At 38.2% G+C, this 26,720-nt stretch overlaps 1 protein-coding gene across 4 annotated transcripts in view; it reads right to left on the bottom strand.

Moving 5' to 3' along the window:
- Window positions 1-26,720, bottom strand: part of side-VI (sidestep VI) — a 92,223-nt gene that overhangs the window by 6,961 nt on the left and 58,542 nt on the right. For all 4 annotated transcript variants that reach the window (XM_064698468.1, XM_064698470.1, XM_064698471.1 and 1 more), the window contains exons 7-13: window positions 24,968-25,168; window positions 19,917-20,068; window positions 19,711-19,855; window positions 15,591-15,721; window positions 9,142-9,301; window positions 6,242-6,450; window positions 1,766-1,928 (exon numbers count right to left, since the gene is read on the bottom strand). In XM_064698468.1, coding sequence (XP_064554538.1) covers window positions 1,766-1,928; window positions 6,242-6,450; window positions 9,142-9,301; window positions 15,591-15,721; window positions 19,711-19,855; window positions 19,917-20,068; window positions 24,968-25,168 — 1,161 coding nt within the window. The remainder of the gene's footprint in view (window positions 1-1,765; window positions 1,929-6,241; window positions 6,451-9,141; window positions 9,302-15,590; window positions 15,722-19,710; window positions 19,856-19,916; window positions 20,069-24,967; window positions 25,169-26,720) is intronic.

Here is a 26,720-nt window from a genome sequence, read left to right as displayed (position 1 = left end):
TTTTCATTAAACAAAGTAGAAAAAAAATTTAAAATTTAATACTGCTCCATTTAATACATCTCCATGTAAAAAACTGTTTGTCCAGACTGACGGATCGACTGACTGGCTGGAACAAAGCCGGCCAAAAGCTGCCTTAATCATTTAAGATTCCTTTATTCCGAATTTACTGCATTAAATGTCATAAAAAATAATAAATAAATAGGGGAAAATTGAAAAAGAAAATAATAAAAAATGTATATTTACATAATTAATTCAATTGAATTACGTAGCCTTACACTTTTAATAATAGATTTAAAAAATAGTTAACACTTTTATAAAATGACATCAAAATTTAGAGAATTTTGCAAATAAATTTAAAAAAGCGCAAAGCAGTGAAAATGCTTAGAAAACTCGATTCAAAGTTTTCGGCAACAAATTTTTAAAATATTCTGGATGGCTTCGTGTACTTGTCTCTCAAATTGTAAAATCGCATTAAGCATACGCAGCGTCTGGCGGGGTAGCTGAGCTAAGGCTTGAGACAAACAGCATTTAGCGCAAAAGGGTTGTCGCCTCGAGAAGGGCGATGGTTACCCTAAGGAATAGGTTTGTCAAGAAGGCCAACATCAGGGCATGCATTAAGTATGCAGTTATTATGCGCTTTTTGTTGAACTTTCAGCAGCCGCCTCGTTATGCGTCTGTTGCTTCTGCTTCTGTTATTCGCTTTGCTTTGCACTTGAGAGCGTTTCGAGGGCTGCATAAATGCATCATAAACTCGACTCTTACAGTCGCAATTTGTGAGGACATTTCTCGACTGCTGTCCTCTGTCCTCTGGCTGCCGTCTTCTCTGTGCTAATATGCAACGCTGTGGAGCTGAACTTTGAGCTCGGCTGCAACAATTTGTGCTTCTTATTTTGCGCTTTGCTGGCAGTTTTCTATCTTTTGCATTTCCGTAGCGCATAAAATATGCGAATTGAATTTGTATTTAAAGTTTTCGCCTTTTGCATTTGCTGTTGCTTTTGCTCTTGCGCTTTTGCTTTTACTTTTACTGCCAGCAAGTTGCATAACAAGCCAAAACATTTTGTATTTTCAAATTTGTGCTTAACTTTTGGCGCTCACTGTATTACGTCTCTGTCTCTATTGCCGGCTCTGCTGTTGCTACTGTGCGACTACTTCATCATTTTATACTCCGGCTTTATTTATTTTTGGCAACATTGCGCCATGAACCGTTTGGCGGTTAAAACTTTGCTACATTTGCCAGCCGTTTTTTTTTCCAGCAAGTACTGCAATCTGCTCTAACGCCAGAGCATTTTGTATATGGACTATGACTATTTCTCAGCGTGTTGCCTTTTCTAGTTTAATGCTTTCATTGCATTTTTATTATTCGCCTGTATCTCGAAGGAAGTTGCACACACACACACACACATACACAGATCCACACACTCGCATTCTGATTCGCATTGCCTGCTGCCAAAGTGCACTTAAGTTGCTCATGTATTTTAAATGAGTCTGAAAAGCGCTGCAGGAAACCCAACAACATGCTCATACACATGTACCATGATTTTCACCATACTCTTCAAACTCTTTTCTGGCCATTTAACTAGCCATGCAGCACATTGCTTGAGTTGTGGCTAACTTTTTTTTTACCACACACATACAAATATTCAGGCATATATGTATACATATATATATTTCCTTTTTCGACCATTGATTGGCTCATCAGCAATTATAAAAGCTGGTCAATTGGCTGGCTATTTCTGGCAGCCTTTGAGTGTGGCCCTGTACTCACCTTCGAGGCAATAAACCTCCAATGAATCGGACGTTTGATTGACCACGGTACAATTGGTGGGCGCTTCCGGTTTTCCCGCAGCTATCAAATGGAATACACAGGGCTCCTTCTGTTGACCCACATTGTTGTCCGCCCAGCACATGATGGTGCCGAAGTCCATTTCCTGTAGGTAACAATTTAAAAAAGTATTTGAAAAAAAAATGTATAAAAATATTTGTATTATGCCTTTTAAAGAAGTTAATTAAATTATTATGCTCCCATCTTCATTATTTTTAATAAATGAATCAACGTATATCAAGTTGTTTTAAACAGTTAATTGTTATATCGGTTAATGTTACATTATGTAATTGTAATATGATTTTAATGCATTAAATAATAAATTAAATACACAATAAAAGCGTTAAAGTTGCGTTCGGAACAGTATTGTGGCTCGGTGGCGTATGCGTAATGTGCTTGTCAGACCGCCTGATTGATTGCAGCTGTCAATAAGTCTTTCATTAATATAATTTCATGTCAATAAAAGCACGCACACACACATACACTTGCACACACACAGCTAGTAACAGTATGTGATAAGAGCCAAGAAGAGAGAGATGAGGCCAAGAAGAAGTGAAAGTTTTCCCAATTTGGCAGTAAAAACAAATGAAGCATTTTGTGGCTGGCTATTTGGGCTCATATTTCTCCGAGTCTGTGATTGCTGGGGCCACAAGGAAACTATGTTAACATGGCTTTAATGTATGCCATGTGTTCGGGCATGTTGAACCTGATAAGTGGCCACGCCCTGCGGGCCCATTGTTGATTCTTTGTGTGTGTTTGTGTTGTGTCAAATGTTGTGCTAATGAAATCCTCCAACTCTATTACGGTCAAATGAACAACAACATTCAAGACGATTGATTTGTTTGCACAAAAACAAATACATACACACACACACACATACGCGCGCGCGCACATACACAGATAGCAGCTTGCCATGACTGTGTCTATTTACCTTGGGCATTGTTAGCTGGAAAAATAAACGCACGTAATCAAAGCTAGACGTCTTAAACTCATTAGAAATTAAAATCACTTCTACAGCGCCCAGTACGCTTCAAAATGTCACGCAAATTGCAGCTTATTTATCAGTTGGAGCGCGCACTTATATTTACACCCCAACTCTCGACCTTCCAGTCGAGTTAAAACCGGGCGTTCTTGTCATTTTAATAAGGACAGAAAAAAGTAACAAAAAAAAAACAAAACTTTTAGTTTTTTTAATTGAAGCACAGCCAATGAAAGAAATGTATTCAACACAAACGCTTTAAAATATAAAGAAAAAAAAAGCTAAGTATTTGCTTAAGCTAAAAGCCGTTTCAACTTGTTTTGAAAAATCAATTCATTGACATTAAAATGTCCCATCTAACCAAATGTCTCCCAACAGCCCAATAGCTTATGATAGTCATCATTGTCTATGTATAAGGGGCAACCAAAAACTTGAATTAGTTGAGAATGAAAGTGTTGCGTTGTCTCATGTAGAGAATGAGGTATTTACTAGCTATGCACGTTTATGTCAGGTGCAAGCAAAGTATTTATGCAAATTTATGACAACTTTATGAAAATTAAAATATGGACATATATATTTATTTATATGACATGCACTTCTACCGTGTTGTATTTAGCAAACGTGCTATCACAAAGGCGGCAACTTGGCAGCTGCCAGCACTTCGCATCAACACCTACGCAACCGTGTGGGTGTGTGTGTAACCGCAAGCAACACACAGACTGCGGAAAGCACATATGCTGCATGTTAAGTAATAATAAATTTGCAATATTCACACACAAATTCTCGGAAAATACTGATGAGAATAAGGCATTGTGAAAAGCATTGCATAGTTTTTGGGGCTGCTGCAATTGTCAGCCAAGAAGATGCTTAACTTTAATTTGCCAGAGCAAAAGCCAATTCTTGTCTACATCTTACATACTCTTTTCTCTTGTGTGTTTGTGTGTGTGTGTGTGTGGGTACTGCAGATTTATGCCCAACTATGAATATATATTATCATTATGCACTGTTGTTTATATTATTTTAATGTTGCCGCATCAAGCGTAAATATTATTACAGTTGTACAGCGCACAGCTAACAAACACAAATGCCTAAATTGTTTGTGGAAAAACAAGGACACACACACACAAGCAAACGGCCATTTAATTTTGCTTTGAGGCATTGTCTGATTTTTTGCCTATCTTCGGCTCGTCTCTTGCCTGCATTTTTATTGCATTCTTGCCTAGTGCTGACAGCCCGAAAAATAAATGTTATTGTTTATGTATTTTAATTAAAATTTAAACATTTCGGTGACATTTTAATGAGTTTTTCGGCCAGGCATTCTGTGTGCGAAATTTTCGACAAATTTCGTGAGCTATTTTCATACGTGTTTGCATCTCTATGAAGAATGTGTCTAGTAGGAAAAGCCAAGCCCAAATGCTCACACATGCAAAAGAGACCGAGACGGGTCGACAGAAAGAGAGGAAAATGCCAAAGCATGGCGAAAAATTAATGAGCTGTTGGCTGTTGCCTGCCTTTGAGCAAAACACATACAGAAAATGGAAAATATAAAAAATGAAAGAAAAATCAGCCCAAAGGACTACAATGTCAGCGACGTCGCTTGAGCTGCGGTTGCGGAAGCCGGAAACAGCATATATGACGACAGAACGGAAGGGATTTTTCATATTCAATTGAGCTAAATGATTTATGTGTGGATGTGTGTGTGCCTTTGAGTGACTTCGTGCGTGTGTGTGTGTGTTTTACTATGTTTCTGTGTGTGGGTGCAATCAGCGCTGGGCGACTGTTTGTGAACGGAACTCATTTGAATGCCGTTTGACTAGCAACATTTTTCTTTGACTTCTGAAATGTGAGCCCAGCAAGTCAGACAGGACCTTCGATCCACAGAGCCATAGGCAACTTTCATGTCCCCTCATATAAAATAACGTTGGATAGGGCGGGTGGTGCACCACTTTCAAATGGGTCAGCTTAGCAACTAACCGAGCTACGAGCCGGCTTAACAACTACGTTGAATTTAAGTACCTCGCCAAGCGTTGCATTTACGCAAATTTTTTGCTATTGTTGTCATTGTGTTTGTAGCCCAATGACAGCCATTTTAGCCGACAAGCAACCAAAAGTTGAGACTAGAACTTAACAGGTTGATGGCCACAAAATAAAACCAGTTAATGCACTGCTGGCTAAAAATTAACTGAAGTATTGGTTTGACGTTTTTTCCACGCCTATCTGAAAAACCCTCACATGTTAAATTAACTGCAATAAAAAATATATATTTTTCATAAAATAAGTATGTATTCCATTTTTATTTTATATGAATGTATATGGGATAAAAATGTCAATCAAATGCTCATATAGTGGTTGGTTGCCTTAAGCAAACCCAATTGTCTGGTCCATAATTGTAGTGCATATTCCATTTTGAATTGGCCGACTATTAAAGTGAACAAAGGCAGCTACTGCAGCCAAAGCTCCCACTGGATACGGCTAAAATTCTATTGAAGTTGGTAGAGGGGGCGCTTTGGGCAGACGGACATTCGGTTACTAATTTTTGGCATTGATAGGAATGCAGCTCTTTGATAGCCAATTGGCTGCCCAATTGGCAGGGTGGTAATCAAATCTAAAATGTGAAAGCCCTTGCATTGCCATTGCAATGGGCTATATCGATGACGATAACGTTGGCCATTTAAGTGGAAATGTTGGCCAATTGTCAGTCATATAGCGATCGCAAATGGCGAGTCAATTGCATGGCTCGTTGTTTCCCTGCCAGCAATACACTGATTGTTGCAACTTAGAACCAGAGTGGCAGTTGCTTTAATATTATGAACGTACCTCTGGCTTTTGCTGTTGGGACTGTTGTTGGCAGCGCATTTAATTAGAAAGCACTAATAGAATTTTTAATTAAAAATTGCTCATGCGCTGGCCGAGAGCCAGATAAGGCCCTCAACGCTCCCACCACTCTCTTTGCCGGCTCGTGTTGGTTTTACATTTTGTTTGACAATGTGACACGCACACGAGACACAACAACAACGCGTTAGCTGCCTATTAATTAAAATTTAGCCATTTAATTGGAAGCAGCACATTTAGCTGCTTCGTCTACCATTTGGCCAAATGTCAAATATGTCAATAGCAATATCACATCAAAGACATGAAATAAAATTGAAGTCAGCCAAAAATCAAACCCGAAAGACAAGCTTTGACCGCACCAAACACCCGTGCCTGTATGCCCCACTAAACCGCCCATTAAAACACACACACATACATCCCATGTGGCTGTTGTATCGGTTGTTTCCATGTTTAGCATTTAACGCCATGTCGTTTGTAATTTTCATAATGCAAGCGAGATGCGAAGCTGACCCATCGTTGAAGGTGTTAAGGGCCAGGGGCTGGTGTGTCCCATCGAATAGGTCAAATATAGATATATGATATTTACTGCCATAACAATGCGTACTTACCTTAACTGGCGTATAGGTCAACGTGGAGCCCTGCGCGGAATGTGGACGAAAGCCACTCTGTGGCATATCGAAGGTCTCCGCGGTGTTGTTGAAGGACCACTTGAAGTTCTCGGGCGGCGGAAAGGCGTCTACTTCGCAAACGATTTCAGCCGACTCGCTGCGGGCGACGCCATAGATTTTCTTTTGATCGGGCCGGCAAATTGGTTTATCTGTAGAGGGAGATGGATAGATAAAAGGAGAGAGGTGGTGAGCCAAAGTTAGAAACTTTGATTTTTGTCGAGTGCATTTTGCTGTTCGTCGGCGGCTGCTGCTGCCAATCAATAATCGCATTGCTTGCCCAAACTTAATGCAATAAAGCTCGAGCAGTTCGAGTGCACATTCTCCCGCTGAAGCGGATGGCTGGGGTTTTTGTTTTTGCATGCCACGCCCAGGCCCGAAAACCACACTCAAATCCTAAGTAGAAAAGTTTGAAAGCACAAAAGGCACCAAGAATAGAGAGTCCTTTTGCATTCCGTGTAGCCTGTGCATGCAGGCTTCCTTGTTGCCCATTGAAGCAACTAACTAAACAGAGTCCGCAATAACAACAGAAACAAAGCAGAGCTGAGCAAAAGAAAAATCTAACCAAACGTTAAGTGAAAGAAAAACTTGGCCGAAACTTAAGTTCTGAGCCCGTAACGAAACAGCTAGGAAAATTCAATTTCTTCTAATCCTTAGCCAGGCACAGCTTCAGCTGCAACTGCATTGGACATTGCAAGTGCACAATTTATTGTACAGTTTGACAACTCCCAATGTTGTTCGAGTTGCTGTTGCTGATGTTGTTATAGCCAAAGCCAAAACTATGCTGTAAACAAATTTCCATTGAGCAGACCAGGGCGCAGACCAAGTCCAAGCGAAAGGCATTGGGTTACAGATTGGGTTTTTGACTGTGGCTATTCCAATCCACACTGGAGCGAACTGGTGTGCGGCCACAATTTGGGTGACAAAAAACATTGCACCACCTTCACCGCTGGATGCATTTTTTGAAAAGTAGGCGAGCCGACCATCGGGCAGAGGTTCAACTTTAAACAAAGTCAACGCAAGAAAAAGAGCTAAATCTGTGAATACCGAAATAAAAGAACGCAGGAGAGTCCGCTTATCCTTGCACACATTTAGCAGATGTTGGATTTGTTACTGTACTCAGTCACACAACTGTGTTTTTTATAGAATAACTTATTGATTATTTTTGCCAGCCGGACAGGGCTTTAATAACTAAGCTCGTCGGTCTGCTCAAAATAATATATACTGTAGGGGGTCAAAGTTGTCGGATGTCACATTTCGTGAAAGAATTAGAATACTCTCTTAAAGGGTATATCAAACTGGTTATATAACTGCTAAGTGAAAACACTGTAACAGGAAATTGCACAGGAAATAAAAGCATAAGGCAACAAGAAAAACCAACAACAAGAACAACCACAAAATTGAGCTGGGAATAAGGATCTGTGTGCTAAATTGCTTGAAAAAGAGAAAATAATTAACGGGAGCTACCTTTTCTTTCTTTTTTAATTACAGGTTCAACACTCTTTGTAAGCAAATTGGGCAAAAGATTTGAGGCAAACCTTCGACCGTGAAATGAGACTGAGGAGTCTCATATTTTGTGCCATAAGAATTAACTCTACGTTTATTTTTGCTCGCACAATACAAACCTTATACTTCCTAAATACGATTGAATTTTAGGAGACTTGGAATTAAATGAATCTCCACAGCATAAACAATGTTGATAACCGACTAAATGATATTCCTTGAACCCTTTAAGAAATTATTTAACAATATCTTCAATAATTTAATCGGAAATTTAATTAAATACTTGAAGCCGTTTAAAAACAAATGTGTAACGGGTTTTGGTGTTGTTGGCTGACCAATAAAAAGGAAAAGGAAATGCGCTCAGTCAATAGCAAAATAACTAAACGTCAACAAAAGGCAGGAAGCCAGGTGCTGGCTGGTTGGTCTAGTGTAAGTTGTGCTTATTGTGAGTTGGTTTCCAGAAATCAAAGTTGGCAACCGCAAAAGTGCGCGAGCTCTATACGAGACCAAGATGGCAAAGCCATAGCCAAAATTGAGCCCGAGCCAGCCCCAGATTCGGTTCTGCTGCAGTTTCAGTTGCAAGCACAAAAGAGCGACAGTACAAAAGGTTTTCGAGTGTAACACAATAACGGGGGCGTATACGCAATAAAGCTGCAGGAAACCCGCACGGCCGCACAATGCGCCACTCTCACGAGCCACTCACCCATTCGACCAGCCAACCACCTAACCACTCGGCCACTCAATAATGCTGCCTTTTTGTGTGTCAAAGGTTTTTACCAAAAGCCTAAGCAGTGCAACCACCCCCGCTGTTGCGGCGGCTGGCGAAGCAGACTGGCAATATGATGGAGGCAGCAGCCAAACGGGATTCGATTTAATAGTCAGTTGGCATTTAAGAGCTGCGAATGTTTGTTAATGGCTGAAACCGTACGTTGGGTCATGTGTTGAAAGAATGATGGCCCAACGCAACGCCAATCGCAACCATTCAGCGCGTATTTTTTATGACCCAAGCCACAATAACAATGCCGAGAGCCATGCAAATCGAGACACACATGTCAAATGTGGGCCAAGCTTAAAATGTTGCGCATACGCAGCGTTGCACACAGCTATAACTTTCGGTTTGGTTTTTCAGATCTTTATTTTTCGAAGTGCTAAATAAAACTCAGCACGTGCCCTATAAAACTTGACATGCGACTGCTGGCGCAATCGTTGACAACAACAAAGCTTTTGTATAGTCGGAATCAATTCAATGAAATCCTAAATAAATGTTCAACTCGAAATTCGACTCCAGCTACCCCGACCATAATTTAAAGTCTACCAATCCATGGAGCGCTTGTACTTACACATCACTTTCAGCTCGACTATGTTCGAGTCGCCATCGCCCTCAACGTTGGAAGCAGTACAGGTGTAGTTTCCGGCCTGGTGGCGGGTGACGCCCTGCAGCGCTAGATCTCCGCTGCTCACAATTACGCCGGCACGCTGGTTGTGCTGTATGATTTGATGCTGCAAGCGGTACGAAATATAAATAGCATATTAACATTAGTCTTGAATTTTGAACAAGTTATGCATCCCTATCATTATATTCTGTTCGTGCTAATGAGCGTTTTCTTTTGTTTCTGTCTGTCATTCACACACGCTCAATGGATGCTACAGGTGAATGGTTATCAAATATAAAAAGCTATGGCAATTAGTAGGATTATGTGCACGACATATACACAACGCCCCTTCTGGGTGAATAGCTCTAAGTAGCTTATTTTCTAAAAGTTCTACACTCGACTGCACAGTCGCATCCAGGCAAACAAACACTCCAGTAAAGCTAATTAGGGAAATTAAATTTCTTTCTTGAGAAAATAATTGATGTTTTTAAATATTTAAATTATAATTTATGAATGAAAGATTGACTGATTGGTGATCCACGCACAGCCCAAGCCAAGAGCTAAGAAGCTGAACTTTTCACCGTATTTACCTTATGGTTCATGCTTAGACGGAGCTTTGGTAACTTTTTTCAAACTGTTTTGAAGGGTGCACACTTTTCAGAAAATCAATTCTGTCTTTGTGGAAATGGAGGTCAAAGATTTGGTGGGTGAAGTCTCAACCTCAAATTTACGGGTAATAGGTTTAATGAACGAAAGTTTATTTTTCGGGTTCAAGATTCTCGCCTTGATTACAACTTGTGATTCTTTATTCGATGTACTTTTATATTATTTTCAAATCTTTTTGTAAATATAATTGTATACGTTGAGTTCAATATAGTATTGTTAGATTTTAATTATCTACTGGCAGGAAATGGGTGATCAAGTTATATTGAAATTTTGAAGCATAAAACTTTCCACGGGAAGTAACCGCTTTTATACTAAAATCAGGGATTTTCATATTTTTGGAGGCTCACTTCAACAAATCAAACCAGTTAAAATTGTTAAAATTAAAATATTCTGGGTGTCATATCATTTCGTTTCATTTATTTAACTAGTAAATAAATAAATAAGAAATATATGAAATTACAATAAAAACCGGGGTTTCATACAAATGCGGCCTGTTACAATAACATATTTAAAAATGCAAATATTTTGTATACTCTAACATTTATTTATGTATTACTACTTCATTTGAGCTATGCAAAAGATTTAAAAAGCCAACATTTGCTTAACCATTTATTACGTAATTTTCATTATATTGCTCTGTATTTTTAAAAGATTATTCATGCAATACATGCGTAAGTGCAAGAAATTGCCATTCAGCTCGGCACATTTGCCCCCGACATTTGGCCGCAAGGTCAGCAGCGGCTCCATTTATTATAAGACCTAACCCTCTAAAATGGTTCGCTCATAAACGCGCACTCATACGCGAGGCGCTTCATTAGAGAATTGGGCGTCAGTGTGTGAAACGTGTTTGGCATTTGCAAAAAGCAGATAATCTGGCAATATTTACTTAAATTTCACACACACACAGTTGACCTTCATGGCTAGCACGTTCATTTATAAGCATATATGGGGACTGGCTTCTGTTGGCATGGCGATCCCAGTGCGCCGTTACTCGACAAGATTTTGACGCATTTCCCCAGAGCCTTGTGCCATTTAGCAGCAAAACAAATTCGCACTTAGGCTTGCACACCAGCAACAACAACAATAACAATAGCAACAAAAGCAATAACAACATTGAAATAAATAAAAATGTGTGTATAAATTGTCGACGAAAGTCAAAATGGCAAAATAACAACAAGAACAACAGCAAGTCGAACAAAGGCGGTATGACCTTAGCACACACCCACAACCACACACACTCAAACGAACACCCACCCAACCACACACACACACACACACACACACACACACACTTGTGCTCATAAGGATGCATAACAACAAGCAGAAAGCAGCAACAACCAGAATGTGGCACAAATACATTTGAGAATATGTGCAAATAGCATACAATAAGCGAGGGCAAACAATGCAATGTGGCAACACTTTGATAATAGTGTTGCCTACTTTTGTGCGAACTGAGCCATAACTTTGGCTCTAATTGTGTGTGCGTATGGTCGCGTCGCGTCTTTTGTCTGGTCGCAGCTCTTTGGCCCAGCCCAAACAATGCCAATGACAATGGAGCCACAATGCGGTACAGAGGGGCAGAGAAACAACTGAGTTCGTCAGTCAACAGAATATTTGTCCAATGGTTATATATTTGTATGCTTGTGTGTGATTGTTCCAAATCAAATGCCTTTGACTGTTTGCTTTTAAAAAACTAGCTGGCTTGGCTTGGTAGAGCCAACTGGGCGTATTTTTAATATATATAATGAGCGCATTTTAAAGTCCAGGCACACGGCGCTCAGCTTTAGCCTTAAGCAGACAAATACGCATTCGAATAGTCACGACCTTGAAGCCTGCTTAGCACTCAGCGCAACCTCACAGGCCCCGTGACCCCGCCACTATTCCCGTAGGGCTCACTTAAATAGCCCCCAAAATGTTGCCAGCCATTTGCTGAGCTCAGCTCGTCGGGGTCCACTGTTGTTGTTGCCGCTGTCATAAAACAAATAAAAATGTCGCCAGGCACACAAAAGTAAACAAAGTTCAAGGTTGTCACACAGAAATAAAAAAAGTAAATAAGTAAATAAATAAAAAAAGTGGGTTGTGCTTCGTTTCGTCTCAGTTGAGGATTATTTCAATAGTTGAAGGCACATCCGCTGCAGCTTTTCCGCACTGGCTTTTCCGTTTCGCCTCAGAACCAAAGCCCAGGTTTTTGCCAGCCTCGCAACCCTTTTGCCAGCTGCCATCTGCCGCTCGCCGCGCAGCCTCTCCTTGCTAATGGCGCATTTTATGCGCTGCCATTTTGTTTGTGTGTCTGCAGAGACAAGCGCCTTGACATGTTTGTATTTGCCTACCACTCGCTGCTGCTGTGCTGCTTACCCTGCTACAATAAATACCCAATTAGTGTTGACCATTTATTTAATGGCCTGTCTGATTGTGTTGGCTTCTTCGGGTCCAATAAAATTCTCTTGCCCACAAATCAACTACACATTTGTTCGTCTTTTAACTAGATTTGTGCCATATTCTGGTATTTTGAAAAGTCACCAAAAACTTTCTCAGCGCACGTAATTTCCATGGAGAGTCAAATTGTTCTTAAAGTTTTGAAATTGTATTTTGTGAATGTCAATCGGAGTTGGACACGTGTCATTCAAGACTTTTGGCAGTCCAAAGGAAAAAAGGTATACTGAGAATCTGTTCATCCCACCAAAAGAAAGTATCTGACGAACAGCTACAAATTTTCTTGATGTTTATTTTTATCACAAGGAAACTAAACTAAATTAATATAAATTTCTTGACCAAAAGTAAAGCAAAAATGCGTAACCATAAAATTTTGACAGGAGCTCAGCAATTCGGAATCGCCTTTAATAACCTTGTAGAATAATGCCAATATACATTTTTTTGTACATTTTACATTAGCCAGTAAGTGAATTTAGTAGGGGAAGCATTGACATTAATAATCTATATGAACAAAATTTAATTTTTGAGCATGAATACGAACACGTCGTGTCGAATAGTGTCCGCCCTCGTTAAACCTCAATTTAGAGCCAAATAGTTGGTTAACTTTAAAAATGCTGTGTGTAGTCTGAGTGAATTGAAGTGTTGCCCGCTCGCTTCTAATCAAATTTTCCGTTTATGTTTGCTATTTCAGAACTTCCATTAACACAAATAGACGCACACACATACACAAGCACACTTTCACACACGCATATATGCGCATGGGTTAAATAACTTTTACTGCCAGCAGCATCTAGAAGTCGGGTTTTGCGTTTTTAACCTCTGCGCAACGACTGCTGCTGGTCGGTTGCGCTGGCAACGTCTTCCATCAAAATTGTTGGCAGCTTCTTAATGAGCATGCAAAAGTTTACCACACATTCACAGCCGTAAAGACAGCACACTGCCATACAAACACACACACACACACACATATATATACTAAGAGGGGGTGAAAGTTTTGCTGCTATATGGCTGTAAGTTTAATAAAACTAATTGTTAATTTAATTTGCCAGCTCGTCGTTAATTGTTGGCATGCATAATTGAATAATAACTGACGCAGGCAACGCAACAGAAACAACAATTCTGCTCAGTTGTCCTCTGTCATTGTTTACACACACATATTACAGCTATATTTCAAATGTGTGTTCGTGCTGTCACGTCTCGGGTTAAAGCCTACATAGCAGCAACAATTTCCCAGTGAACGTTGCTTAAAATAAGTTGTGGTTAAAGTGCTTTGTTTTAATTGAAGTGCATTGCATGCGCTGCAAAATATGAGAAACAATGCAAAATTTAATCTAGTTTATTATTGATCTGTGCAACAGTGGAGATGCCACAAAATTTATTTAATTGAATTCGTATTTAAAATGCACACAAATTGTTGTTGCCAATTACCAATTGACTTGTGCACACTTGACTCGCTCTTGACTTTTCCCTTTGCCCTGGGAAAATGCTGTTTGCTGGCGCACAAAACGCAGTTTTACCATTAGACCTTGTACTCATTACGCATACACAATGTGAGCCGCACAAACACACACACGCTTACACAAACGGAAAAACTAACTGCATCGCCAATTGTATTTCGCCCTTGCTTGCTTGTCCCTCTCTTTCGTTTCCATTTCTTTTCCGCTTGGGCTTTTTGCTTCGCACTCAACTTTTATTGTTATGACACTGAGCAAGTCAATTGGTTGGCAACTAACTAACTGTTTAGTTTTCTTGTTAGACCCGTCAACAGAGACATGAGCTGCATTTTGCATGTCTGTGTGCGAACACTTCTTGCGTGTAAGCCTTTCTTTCGCAAGCACATTGGAATGGTATTTTTCTTGAAGCTTCTGTTGGTTTTTTAGCTTTCCTTTGCAATACTTCAGGGAATTATCAATGCGTTTCGTCTTAGATAAAAAGAAGTATCACAAGGTAGTAAGCCCTTTGGCTTTGATGATTGTGTTAGGTTTCATCTGGAAAACACATTTTCTTTAGTCAAGTATTATGATAATTCTTCGAGTTTTTCCTTTGACAATAATATTTTTTCTTGCACAGTCAAGAAATGACTCAATACATGCTCTGATAAATCTTTCGATTATGATCGACTAAAAAGGTTTTCATTTAGGAGACAGTTTTATTAATTTGCAGGGTATTCGCCTGCTTTATACTCCATTGGAATTTAATATTTTAATTTTTGCCGTGTCTGAAAATTGATTGACAGCCACTTTATTGGACTTTTTTATTTGAGGCTTAACAACTTTTTGGGTGTTGTTGCTCTTCACGAAAATATTGTGCACTTATAGATTTTTTTCATCATTTTCCATCAGTCAAAATTGGTGTCTCTCTTGCTAGCTGAACTTTAAGTTCTTGGTACATCTGTTTTGCTTTGTTTTGTGCGCTGCTTATGGGCCCCAAAAACTTTTTGGCCGTGTTGTTGTTTATTTATTATAATCATTTGCCAAAGTTATGCCTGACTTTTATTGTTGTTGTTGTTTGCACTTGTACTCAGCTGTATTCTTGTTGGCTTTGTTGTTGCTGCGTCTTCTAATGAATTCAATTAGCATTCATATTATTCATACACTTGATTCACTTGCTTTGACTCTGGCGCATTGAATAACATTTATTTGCTCGTTGTTCGGGTTGTTGTCTTTGTTGTTATCTTTTCTTTTTACTAATGCAAGTCAGCTAAAGTTTTTGTGTGGTCCTTATAAAACTAATAAACAAATGATTTGCTACGCAAACTTTTGTACATTTGGGGCCTTGAAATGGCCCTAAGCCGCTCTCGACCTGGCCACTTGACTCAATTGCCTTAAAATAATTGGCCAATAATTCAGTAAAAATGACCACTTAATTTTGGTTTCATCATAATTTAGTGGCGCTCTGCCCTTTACAGCCAATATTCACACATACACACACACGCACACACACATACACATAGACGGCACGCCAATGCCTGGGGAATTGCCGGAAGTACAACGTCGTATCCGTATTCACAAGTGTTTCGGGCAAATTTGAAGAACACTTGAAGGTCAATCTATCTAGACCATATTTTTGCCATTTCAAAACGAGTTGTAGACATTTGCATACATAAATTATAAAGGCGAAAACCCTGAACATGCAATACTTAAGAGTACAACTTTTAAATATATGTATTTATATTTAAAGTAGTTTAAGAATCTGAATTTACATATAGTTTATATCACTTTCTAACGCTTTTGTCGCTTTCTCTCATTTGCGTACGCCGTCCGCAGTGAATAAATCTTGATAAATCTTTGGATTTAAAAAGTGTTTTTGTTACTTACATTATGCTTCCAGACAACTTTATAAGCGGCAGGATTTGCATGCACTTTACACTCGAAATAAACATCATCGCCTTCCTCGATATCCTCCGGATTTAGATTTGAGCCCAAATCCAGTTGTAAGGTGGGTATAACTGCAATAGGAAATAGTAATGAGAATACAGCTACTTCTTTTTACAAATATATATATATATATATATGTTTATACACAAACATGCATTTACATTTAGTGTATCTGTAGTGTGTATAGTTTCCTATGTGCTCCCTGGTCTTGGACATGGCCCAACCTGTCGACTGCAATTTGCTATAGTTTTTACTTTAGGTCAAGTTTAGCACAACAAAAAAAGAAAACAAAAAATGAAAGAAAATTCCCAGAAACGGACACAAAAAAGAGAATTGGGGTTAATCCTCGCTCATCTGTGATTAGTGTCGCTTCGAAGGAGTACGTGCCCCGCCTCACATTCCTTACCATTACCTTCATTGGCAATGGTTTCTTATTATTTTGCTCAATGTTGTTGCCTTTCCTCCTTTTAGTTTGGTCTTGGGATGTGCTTACTGTTTTCTTTTGCCACGTTTTATAAACAAGTTTCTTTAAGCCGATTTTGCGCTTTGCAAAGACTTGTTAATGAAAATGAAAATCGTTCGCCTAAGCCCAGAAAATGACAGCTAGCTAGAGAATTGAGTAAAAAACGTTAAGCGGAGACAGAGACAGAGAGAAACATAGACAAAGGCATACACAAAAGTTGTTTGCATAATTTAAAGACCTTTTTTCCTGCTGCTCAACAAGTTCATTAACGTTGACTTTAAGCTTAGTTTGTTGCTGGCAAAGCACAATACTCGCTTCTGGCAAGTGGCTGCTTGGCTGGCTGGCTAGCTGGCTGGCCACACTGTTGCGGTTAGATGGGCTTAAGTGGTAATAACTGTCACTGGCCAAGCTGGTCAGCAGCAGCCTTCGCCCAAACTGGCCAACTTTACTTGGCTAATGCATTTTATGGCACACAGTCCAACTGCAACAGCTCAAAAGCAAAGCAAGCCCGAAACCCGTAACTGCAGCTTAACGTAACGACTTTTGAATGCCGCTGCCACACTTTGTAGTAGACATTGGCAATGTGCTCCAGTGGTTGCCACTCCCTGCCGGCTGCGCTCGTCCTACTCCTCATTTTGTTCCTAGTGTGTGAGGCCTGTCATTGTCTGTTGGGTAAAAAGTTGAACGACTGCTCGTTAGCAGCCCTTAAATTGATTCCATTTGCTTCTGTTGCTGCTACTTCTGGCTCTGCCTCTGCTACTGATCATATAAATTACATTAACTGGAAAGTACTTCTGTCCTGGCCTGGCCAAGTAAAACGGAGAGAAATTGGCTTAGAGTAAAATTAATTGCAAATGGCAGATGTGCAGTGTAAATAGTTTTGAAAATAATGTGCATCCAAACTTGCTCGCAACTTCTGTGGCAAGGATAATATTTTATGACGTGGGAAAAATCTAAAAAGAAATTTAGAGTAGGTCAATTAGGATCTACTTGTGCAATGTGTTTAAATTTTTGCGAAAGGCTATGAAATAGGCATTTGGCTCGTAAACGCTTTATTGTGTTCATCTAGACTGTTTAATGAAACCTTTATATTCTCTCCGGCCTAGCATCTGAGAATTACATCTGGAACTTAGAACCAAATCTGTTCACTTTTGTCGCTGTTACCTTGTTATTGTTGGTTGCTATGACCAGATTCAAATTAAGTTAATATCTGAAGTAAACTTCAAATTTCAACTCTTTAAAAATATGCTCAGCAGCTGTAGACCTTAAAGTATCTTTAAATTAAAGCATTCTTTCCCACCCTTCTCGATGACCTTTCATATTTTTCACCCTGTCAGCACATGTTTACAGTCAGCTTTGGCGGAACTCCCCTCTTTACAAGCAAACAGTTTGAACACACTTATTTATTGCCTGGACATTGTCCATATTTTGCCATCTTGGTCCTCTTTTTGGGTAGGTGCTGCGTCATTATTTTTATTGCGGATATGACTTTAATTTTTAGTGGTTTCCGTTTCATTTAATTTAAAATGTTAATGCGAGTTGATTGTGCGGAAAATTAAATCTCTGCTTAGCTTCACGCTTTCTTTTTGGGTCAAGGTACAAGCTGAGAAATAAGATTTTAGATAACTTCATCTTATGACAGTTCTAATATAATGTGGAATAATGGAACAATTATTGGCTGCTCATTTGCAGCAAATTGCAGGGAACTTTTCAATTTACCCCCCAATGCAAACAACGAGCGCGCTTAAAGAAGACACAAAATCCTGCAAGCACGCGAGAGGAAATCACAGGAAGCAAGGGGGGCTGGGGATGGGGAGGAGGTTAGGAGACCAAAATATTTTAAGCACGCTATAAACATGTAAATGAGCATGGAAATTGAAATTGTTATCTAATTTTTTATATCAGCAAGCGACGCGCGTAAAATTGAGAGTCTGCTTCGAGGCGCCCACGCAGACAGCTTTGGTTTGCGCTGGCTCGGGCGCTGCTCCTGCGGCAGATCCTGCTGCTGTTGCTGAAAGGAGTAAAAGTTTCCTTGGCATTGGGGAACGTTGCGCAAAAACTCTTGGATAATAGACGTGGCAACTGTTTGCCTAACGACAACGACAACGGCAGCGACAACGACAACGACTACGTTGGCAAAATTCTTGAGACTATTGAAACATAAATGAGAGCACTTCGATATACTTTATGTGTGGGTGTGTGCGTGGGTCAAAGTCTTTGAGCCGACACTATGCCAAAAACACTCATATTGAGCCATATGGTAGAGCGCAAGTTGGCTTTTTTAATATCTTAGCATAGAAATTTTATTAACAAACTTTGAGCGCATATTGTTGACTTGGCCCATAAAATAAGCGCTTGACATTCGGGCTGAAATCGCGAAAACAAAAGAAAAATCCCCATGTCTACGAAATTTATATGCAAATCAGTATTGATTCCGAGGACACGGGTGATAAGCGCTTGGCACAGTTTATGGCATTGCCGCCGCTCCTCCCAGCTCAAGCCCCGCACCTTAGCTAGTTTATGCGCCACTGACAGCCATAAAATAAAGCGCGTGTTCAACATGCATGTAATTATTTGACAGGGGTAGCTACCCCTTACCCCTTGGGAAGCGCACAAGTTTTATTGACTTTGCGTTCAACTGGGTCCAGGTTGTCCCATTTGTTTGAATTGAATAATATCTTTCTGAAAGCGGGTCAGGCGACTGTCACATTTGCATTTGCCATTTACCATCTGACTACTGATTAACTGCATTAGCTCGATTCAAAAAGCCAGCCACAATATATATGTCAGTTAATATTGTCTTTAGTTATACCAATGCATGTGTGTTAAAGCTGTCAGCTGAAAAGCTGACTGAAAACGTGCCCATTAACAATCCCAAAACATAGTATTCCCATTTAGCATGTATTTTCAGGAATCGTTTCTTTTGAAATACTATTTATTTTGGGATATATAATTTTTATACTCATTCAGAAAGTGAGAAGAGCTTGTGGCTTATGTGTAATGTCTATATTAACGTAATTTCCTTCAAGTTCGGGACAATTTCAGCAGTTTGTCTATTGCGGAATGTTTATGTATCCTATAGTTTGAAGGCTATAGTTATTAATACTGTGGCCACGCCCACCCTCGATTCAGGAATATGAAAAACTTGATTTCTTTTACAGTTTTTATGATTGCCAGAATTATTATTATACTTTTATTTTACCATTTGTTTTCAATTTTTTGTTTTTTATTAAGTATAAAAAATTAACATTTTGAAGCTTTCAAATGATTGATTGATTTTGAATCTAAAGTTAAGGTACATTAGATAATAACATAGAAATAATCAGAATTTCGAATTTGGTGAACTTATGCCTTTCAAATTTTATAATTTATGTTTTTAAGAAACGTTTATGTTTGTGTAAAATTTCCTCTTAACTCCCTTTAAAAAAAAAAAGGAATATATTTTTCTAATAAATTTTGAGCTAATAGGAACTTTTCGCGTTTGAACCTAGCAAATTGTTGGCATTACTTTAACAATTTATAAAGTTTTGTAGTTATCTGTAGCCTAACCTGTTTTTATTTCTAAATATTTAAGAACAAATTCTTTCTTTTACTTACAGAACACATTTAGCTTCATTGCGGTCTCTCGTATGCCATTGCGTACCAGTTCGTTGGTGGCTCGGCAGGACAGCGCCTTACCATGATCCTCCCTTGTCGGGGTTATAGAGAGTATTGAGGTGCTGGCATTGCCGTCCTCAGAGACCTGCGAGGGAAAAAGTGATCCTTTCGGAGGTTTTGTTTGGCTCAGTTAATGTGTCACTCACCTTCTGACTGTGGCCGTGCATCTCCAGGTTGCCCATCCACCAGGTTATTTTAGCAGGTGGCCTTGATCCAATTGCCTGGCACTCAATCTCATATTTACGGTCAGCCGACATTGGCTGATTGTTGAAGCTGATTTCCACCAGAAGCGGACGAACTGCAAATATGCAACCGTGTGTATGTGTGTGCGTGTGCGTTCGTTTATATTTGTACACATTAATATTTATCGTTAATTTATGTGTTTAAATGCCGTTTAAGCATATTTTTTTTTTATATTTTAGTTCTTTCTTTTTACCATTTTTGTTTATTCATTCAAATTGCGTGTGAAAAATCGAAAACGCAATGAAAATGGACAAGCAATGCAATTAAAATTAATTGCAACGAATTACGAGCGCAGCGCTCGTTCAACAGCTGTACAACAAGAACAACAAGATTATCATTGATTGTAGCAATATCAATATATTTATATAAGGCTCATACAAATAAAAAACAAGGCTAGTGCATACATACGTAAATATATATTGGCTTTCTTTGGTGCCTGCAATACCCAATACCTGTAATATTTAATTATAAATTGTATCATATAGATGTTTTATTTATTGATGTATGATGTGTTTGCTTTAACCTATTTCAAGCTTTTAAATATTACTTACAAAGCGATATGAGCAATGGCCAAAGTTGAATAGCTCCAATGAGCTTAAAAGCTGCCAATCAAAAAAATAATAAAATAATAATAATAACCAAAACACAAATTTGTAACTGCAATTTAATGTTCTAATGCATCATTTGAATAGTTAAAATAAATACATAGTGTAGCTTTAAAATAATTGCCGATTGTCAATTGGCGTTAAATATTTTGGCCCGAAAGTTCATTTTCAAATCAAAACAAAAAGTCAGCAATGAAATATGCATATATATTTATCTGAATATCTGTATATGCATTCTGACCACATGCGTGTTTGGGGCATAATGTGAAATCTTGTTAATATTTATTGTGGCTGCAAATTGTTTACATGCTAAATTAAAAAGCGAAAACACACATGTTTGGGTGTACGTGTGTATAGACATATTTGCTAAAATTGTTCATAAAATAAATAAAAACACTGTCACGTAATGTGGCCAGGTTCATTATCGCGTTCACACATTGTTGTCATAATATTGCCTAGAAAACAAATTTGTTTACTTTTTTCGTTCGTAGTCGTTTTTGCTGTGTTCAATGAAAATGCAATTTAAATTATAAATAACGAATTTCAATATTCAGGGCGTTATATAAATAAATATCATTTGCAGGACGTATTGCAATATTCTCTTCCAGACCTCGTATCTCGGATGGATGATAGGCATAACATTAATTTTTGATTTTTTTGTTTGAATACCCTTTACAGGAGTATATCATATTTTATTAGCACATTTGTACATCACTTGGAAAACTATATAAGGCAGTTAAATAAACTTGATCGTTGCTTTATAATTAGTGAATTTAGCCTTGTAGTTATATATGTATATTCAGTCGTCGTATATTTTCATGAACTAACTCAGATTGCCTTAAAAACAATAGTCAAGTTGTATGCATCTAAATAAAACACCCAACGTGTTGGGTCTTTTGTCGCGGTCTAATTTAAATAAAAAATGTTCTACGTTTGTGAGGGTATTAAATCTATACCCGACCCAATGTGTCTGGTTCTCGACTGCATTTTATTTTTTATATGCCATGAACTATGCATTTGGTAGGCTACAATTTTTTGCAGTAACTGTTGTTTTTTCATTTATTGCGGTTGGCCGCGTATTTTATGCATTAATTTAAAGGCATGACATTTCAGTTGAGCCAAAATGAAATGAAAATGAAGTAAAAAAAGATGTATATGTATACATATAATAACCTACAACATTTTATATATTCAAACCGCATTTTTATGTATGATATTGTATACGTGTATTTGCTATATTCTTATTATTCTGTTTTTATTGAAGCAACAATTGCTTATATGTGTGTGTGGTTTTTTCAGTTACACTTGATTGTAATTAAATTAATTATGCCCATTTGCATTGGAAAACCATTTAAATGTTTAATTAAACATACTACAAAAAACCAATAGCGCATCCAATGCCTGAGTTTGATTACTTATGCAAACGAACGTTTGTAATTATTAAATATTAAAGTGCCCAAGAGTTTAAATTAAATACTAACACAAGTATGAATTGCTTAAGAATTTTCAAAACATATAAAATGTACTGATTAAATACCCTATAATAAATAAAAATACAACAAAACTTTATGAAAAAAAAATCTAAAGTTTTGTTGTTAATTTGTGTGTCACAGTCTGAGTAGCACATCATGTGTTGTTCATAAATAAACTAAGTAGATTGATTATAAAATCCGCCTCGATGCACGCGCAGGCATATTAATATGTTAATACCTTAAGTAAAGTAAAAGTTTTAATCGTTAACAAAAACAAAATAAAGCAAATGTTTTATTCAGGGTATAAACAAAGCAATTGACAGTTCATCAATGTTGGCTTTTTATTTTATTTGCACTGCCAGCTAGTTTGAGCAAGTTATTTAAAATATGCGCTAATGAGCCTCGATGCCTGTGTGAGAGTCGTGACATTAGTAATCTAATTGTTAGTGGCCATAAAATTACCTAATTAAGGTCATACTTATTATTCAAAACTTTTTGCCTGCCTGCGACACGCACAGGGCCACAGCAAAACAAATTTTTGGGGCCACGCAACAAACCGACACACTCCTCTTTCTCGCTTGCCACTATCCCAATCCCAATCCTGTTGGCCAAGGTTAAGTGTTGGCACAGAACACTAACATACTTGGGAAGGTTTGGATGTCTAAGGTAATATGTCTATACCTGATGTCTGCCATATTAATTAACACGAATTAAAGAGTCAATGACATTCCTGTTGTTTGTGCTCCTGTTGTTGTTGTTGTTCTTGTTGTTGGCCACTTTAGTAAACGCGTTCACCCAATAATTTCAGAGCGTTTATTATTGGCGTGTTAAATTTCATGATATCTAAGTGCGACATGCTTATTGCACGTACACACACATAAACGTGTGTGTGTGTGTGTGTGTGTGAGTGTGTGTGTGTGGGCGAAATAATATCAAATATGCGCATCACCATCTGTTGTCGCAAAACATTTTTACTTTTATTAGCCCAAGCCTAAGTAAAAATTGACAGCAATTGCTTTTCTTTTTGGGGACACTGAGAGCAGACGGTAAGAGATGGATAGAGAGGAGCGGGAGGGAAGCCCAAGTGCCATAAAATTCAATGGCCAATCTTTGGCTGTTAGCGCAATGCCTTGGGCATAATATTTGGCAATGGCAATGGCTGCCAGGAGCTGAAGCTGATGCTGGATCTGACGCAATGCAACAAGACCAGAGCTCTGGGTATTGTTTTGCCAAAGTTTCTTTATTTATTTGCTGAAATAACGGCACTTTACATGAAATTATTATTAAAAGAACGCCATTCCAAAATGCCATCGCGCGACTATAAAAACGGCATTTGTTGGCGGTTAGCAAAGTTAATGACTAACTAATGTTATGCACTGAAAGTTTCAGGAATTTAAGAGAAGATGAAAAATGCTGCAAATGGAAACTCGAACATCTCAAAAATTCTTACTTGACTTTATACCAGATATCAGTATTTAGTTTTTAGCGAAATATAATTATGATATATAACTACCATACATACGAATCAATTTAATTAAATTAATTAAGGTAAGACAAAAAGATTACTTTTGATTCAATTTACTATTTCAATAGCAAATTAACAATTGTTTTAAGCTCAGCCATATATTATGAATATCAATGTGAAAAATGCAATTTCTATGCAAGATTTTAATTTGCATAGTGAAGAAAAGGAAAAGAATATAAACCAATTAAAATAAACGTTTAAAAAAATTTAAAAAAGTCGTTTAATAAAGCGGTTATGCGTTATTACCAAAATAATCTTCATTTTTAGTTCAAATGTTACACAATTAATAAGTATTTATTTCATGCTGTATGCTCAATGAAAATTCAGTTGATGCGATGCAGAAAGTGAAAAACTTAATTCTGGTGGGAAATACAAACGTTGTACGTTGAATAATAAGAAAATGGAAAATTGAGTTTGTAAATTGCATAAAAGCAAATTGCACATCAGCATTTTACACAATCCTGATTGGATCAAAGCGAGCAAATACTAATAAGGCTTAAGGGATCAAGCCCTGAACTGTACACTCCCAAATACATGCATATACGCAGACAGAAAAACGTACACACCTACAGATGGAAACAAACACAAATTGGCTGCAATTTAATTCAATTTATCAATTTGCAAAGCAATTCAGTGTCGCGCGAAAGGGCAATTAAAAAAATGTTCACAAAATAATAAATCCGTTTGAAAATACACTTGGATACCACAAATTCATACACGTGCATATGTCTGTGGGTCTGTATGGGTGTGTGTATGCGTTAAATGCGACGAATGTTCTGCCAAAATAAAATATGCTCAAAGTAAAAGCAGCTGTAGCCAGGACATGCACCGGGACAGGACGCTATTGAACAGCCGTTGCGCGCAGAATTTCAAAGCTGCATTTTTTGTTGCTATTGTTGTTGTTGCTGATTTCATTTTTTTTTCATATTTGCATAAGCTATTTTATTATCTATTATATTTTTTTGTGCCGTTTGTTGTTGCCTGTGAATGGGTTTTATCTGCGCAGCTATTTGTTAAAACTTTTATCGCAACGCTTAAAACCGTGCTGTGGGTCGGGTCAGCAGCAAAAAAAAAATAAATAAACTGTTGGCCAAACCGTTTTTAGCACCATATTTCGTGCTGTTGCTGTTGTTGTTTTGTTGTTGTTGTTGTTGTTCTTGTTGTTGCTGGCGTCTGCAAACGCTTGAAACTCAATTTAAAATTTTCAATTTAATGCATAGTTAAAAGTGGCAGAACACGAACCCGAAGTCGACATATCAAATCAGAGCACAATTTGAGCCGAGGGCTTACCCACATACATATGGCCTTAAAGTTCAAGTTAAAGTTACACAGTACAGTTGGGCTATACTTACGATAGAGCTCAATCGTTATGTTGGTGGCCACATATTTCTTGTGGAAATTGCTCGCCTGGCACGTGTAAACCGCATGCTGGTGGATGCGTGACAAGTTACGCACCACCAATTTGCTGTTGATGGTGCCGTCGTATGTGTAATCGACAACGCTATTTTGAAGTTGTCCATTCATCAGCCATGTGACAGTCGGCGGCGGCGAGCCTGTGAGGGATAACCAGAAAACATGTACACAAATAAGAATGCTTTAAAGTTGCCGTTATTGTTATTGGAATTAAGCTTGGGGATTTGGGTGTACTATGGGTCTTATTATTATTTCTTAATAAAGGGATAATCCCTTCCTAGAAAAGAAAATTAATGACATTTTCCAATAAGTTCACTTTACAAAATTTAATGCTAACCCCTTAATAAATAACCCTGAAAGGAGAATAAAATTTATATTTATCATTCTGGAAAGCCCAATTCCTTTTTTAATATTTCCCAGTAAGCGTATTTTTTAGTAAGCGTCACATATTTAGCAGTAAGTACTCATTGATTTGAGTCTCTCGTTTAGTCTTGTGTTATGCTAGCTAACTAGACGCTATCAACGTTGTCGCTGCCCATTTTGATGTTGTTGTCGCTGTTGTGTAGCTGGCATGGCACTTAAATTAACACACATTACTCATACGCAGCGTGTGGTACTTGGCCGCTCTTAACGACTTCAACTTAATCGAGCAGTGAAATTAGCTTTTGTGTGCGTATATGAGCGCACATTAATTTAATAGCTGCGGGTAGGCCAGATCTACGAGGTGCAAATAAAAAAGAAAACAAAATAAATACACTGAACGAAACCAAAAGGTAGCTGAGTCAGGGATTTGATAGGGAAACCACTAAAGGGCCTAACTGAGTACTTGTTGTGTGTTGTAAGCGCTCTATAATTAGCTGTGCTATCATTATTATGAACTTGGTTAGGTACTATAATACAACTTTGTACACCTTCATACTTGACTGTACTGAGAAACTGAAAGTTGACAAGAGCTGCAGCTGATATGTGCTCTACTCCTCATCTTTGTTGTTTTGTATTTAATTTTTATTTTCCAGAGAGTTTTCTGATCATTATTTTGCAGCGTGTAGTTTAGACAGATCGTATATTAGAGTAGGCTCATTTGGCTACCATTATATTTTACATATAATTCAAGTATGTTTATTTTTATACGAAATATTGCGTTGCTGTTCTAGGTTACTGCCAAGTGCCATCAAATCCACCTGGATATTCAGCAAAACTAACTGCAGTTTATACCTATGAAAAATGTCACACACACACATTCATGTGTCTACATATATCATACAAATAAACGCACATTACTTTGATTAATAACTGCCATTTGGTTGAGTTTTATGTTGTTTATAAAAATATTTCACACACTCAAACGAACAGCTCTCTATGCATGCGCACACACACACACATGCACCTATATGTGTGTTTTGGGGTCGCAACATTTGTCTGCGTATGTATGCACGTGTGTGTGTGTGTGTCAGTAGATTAGCGCATATGTACCATGCGGCTTAATGGTCGCCTGTGATTTATTAGCCTCACAGAAACACAAGCAAAGAGCGTGGAGGAGATTGCGAGACAGGAGGGAGAAGATAGCAGAGAGCCAGTCCAATAAAACAAACAAAAATTGGCCAACAGGCCAAATTTGATTTGGAGTTGCAATTTTTTTCCAGCTGCCACGCAGCTTAAAGCAATTGTAGCAAATGTTGCAAGTTCGCCTAG

Source organism: Drosophila montana, unplaced genomic scaffold, assembly GCF_035044405.1.
Source record: "Drosophila montana isolate Dmon_TW-CO22-7 unplaced genomic scaffold, ASM3504440v1 contig_778_1, whole genome shotgun sequence".
In the NCBI taxonomy this organism is placed as follows: domain Eukaryota; kingdom Metazoa; phylum Arthropoda; class Insecta; order Diptera; family Drosophilidae; genus Drosophila; species Drosophila montana.
This window is presented reverse-complemented; position numbering and strand designations above follow the sequence as displayed.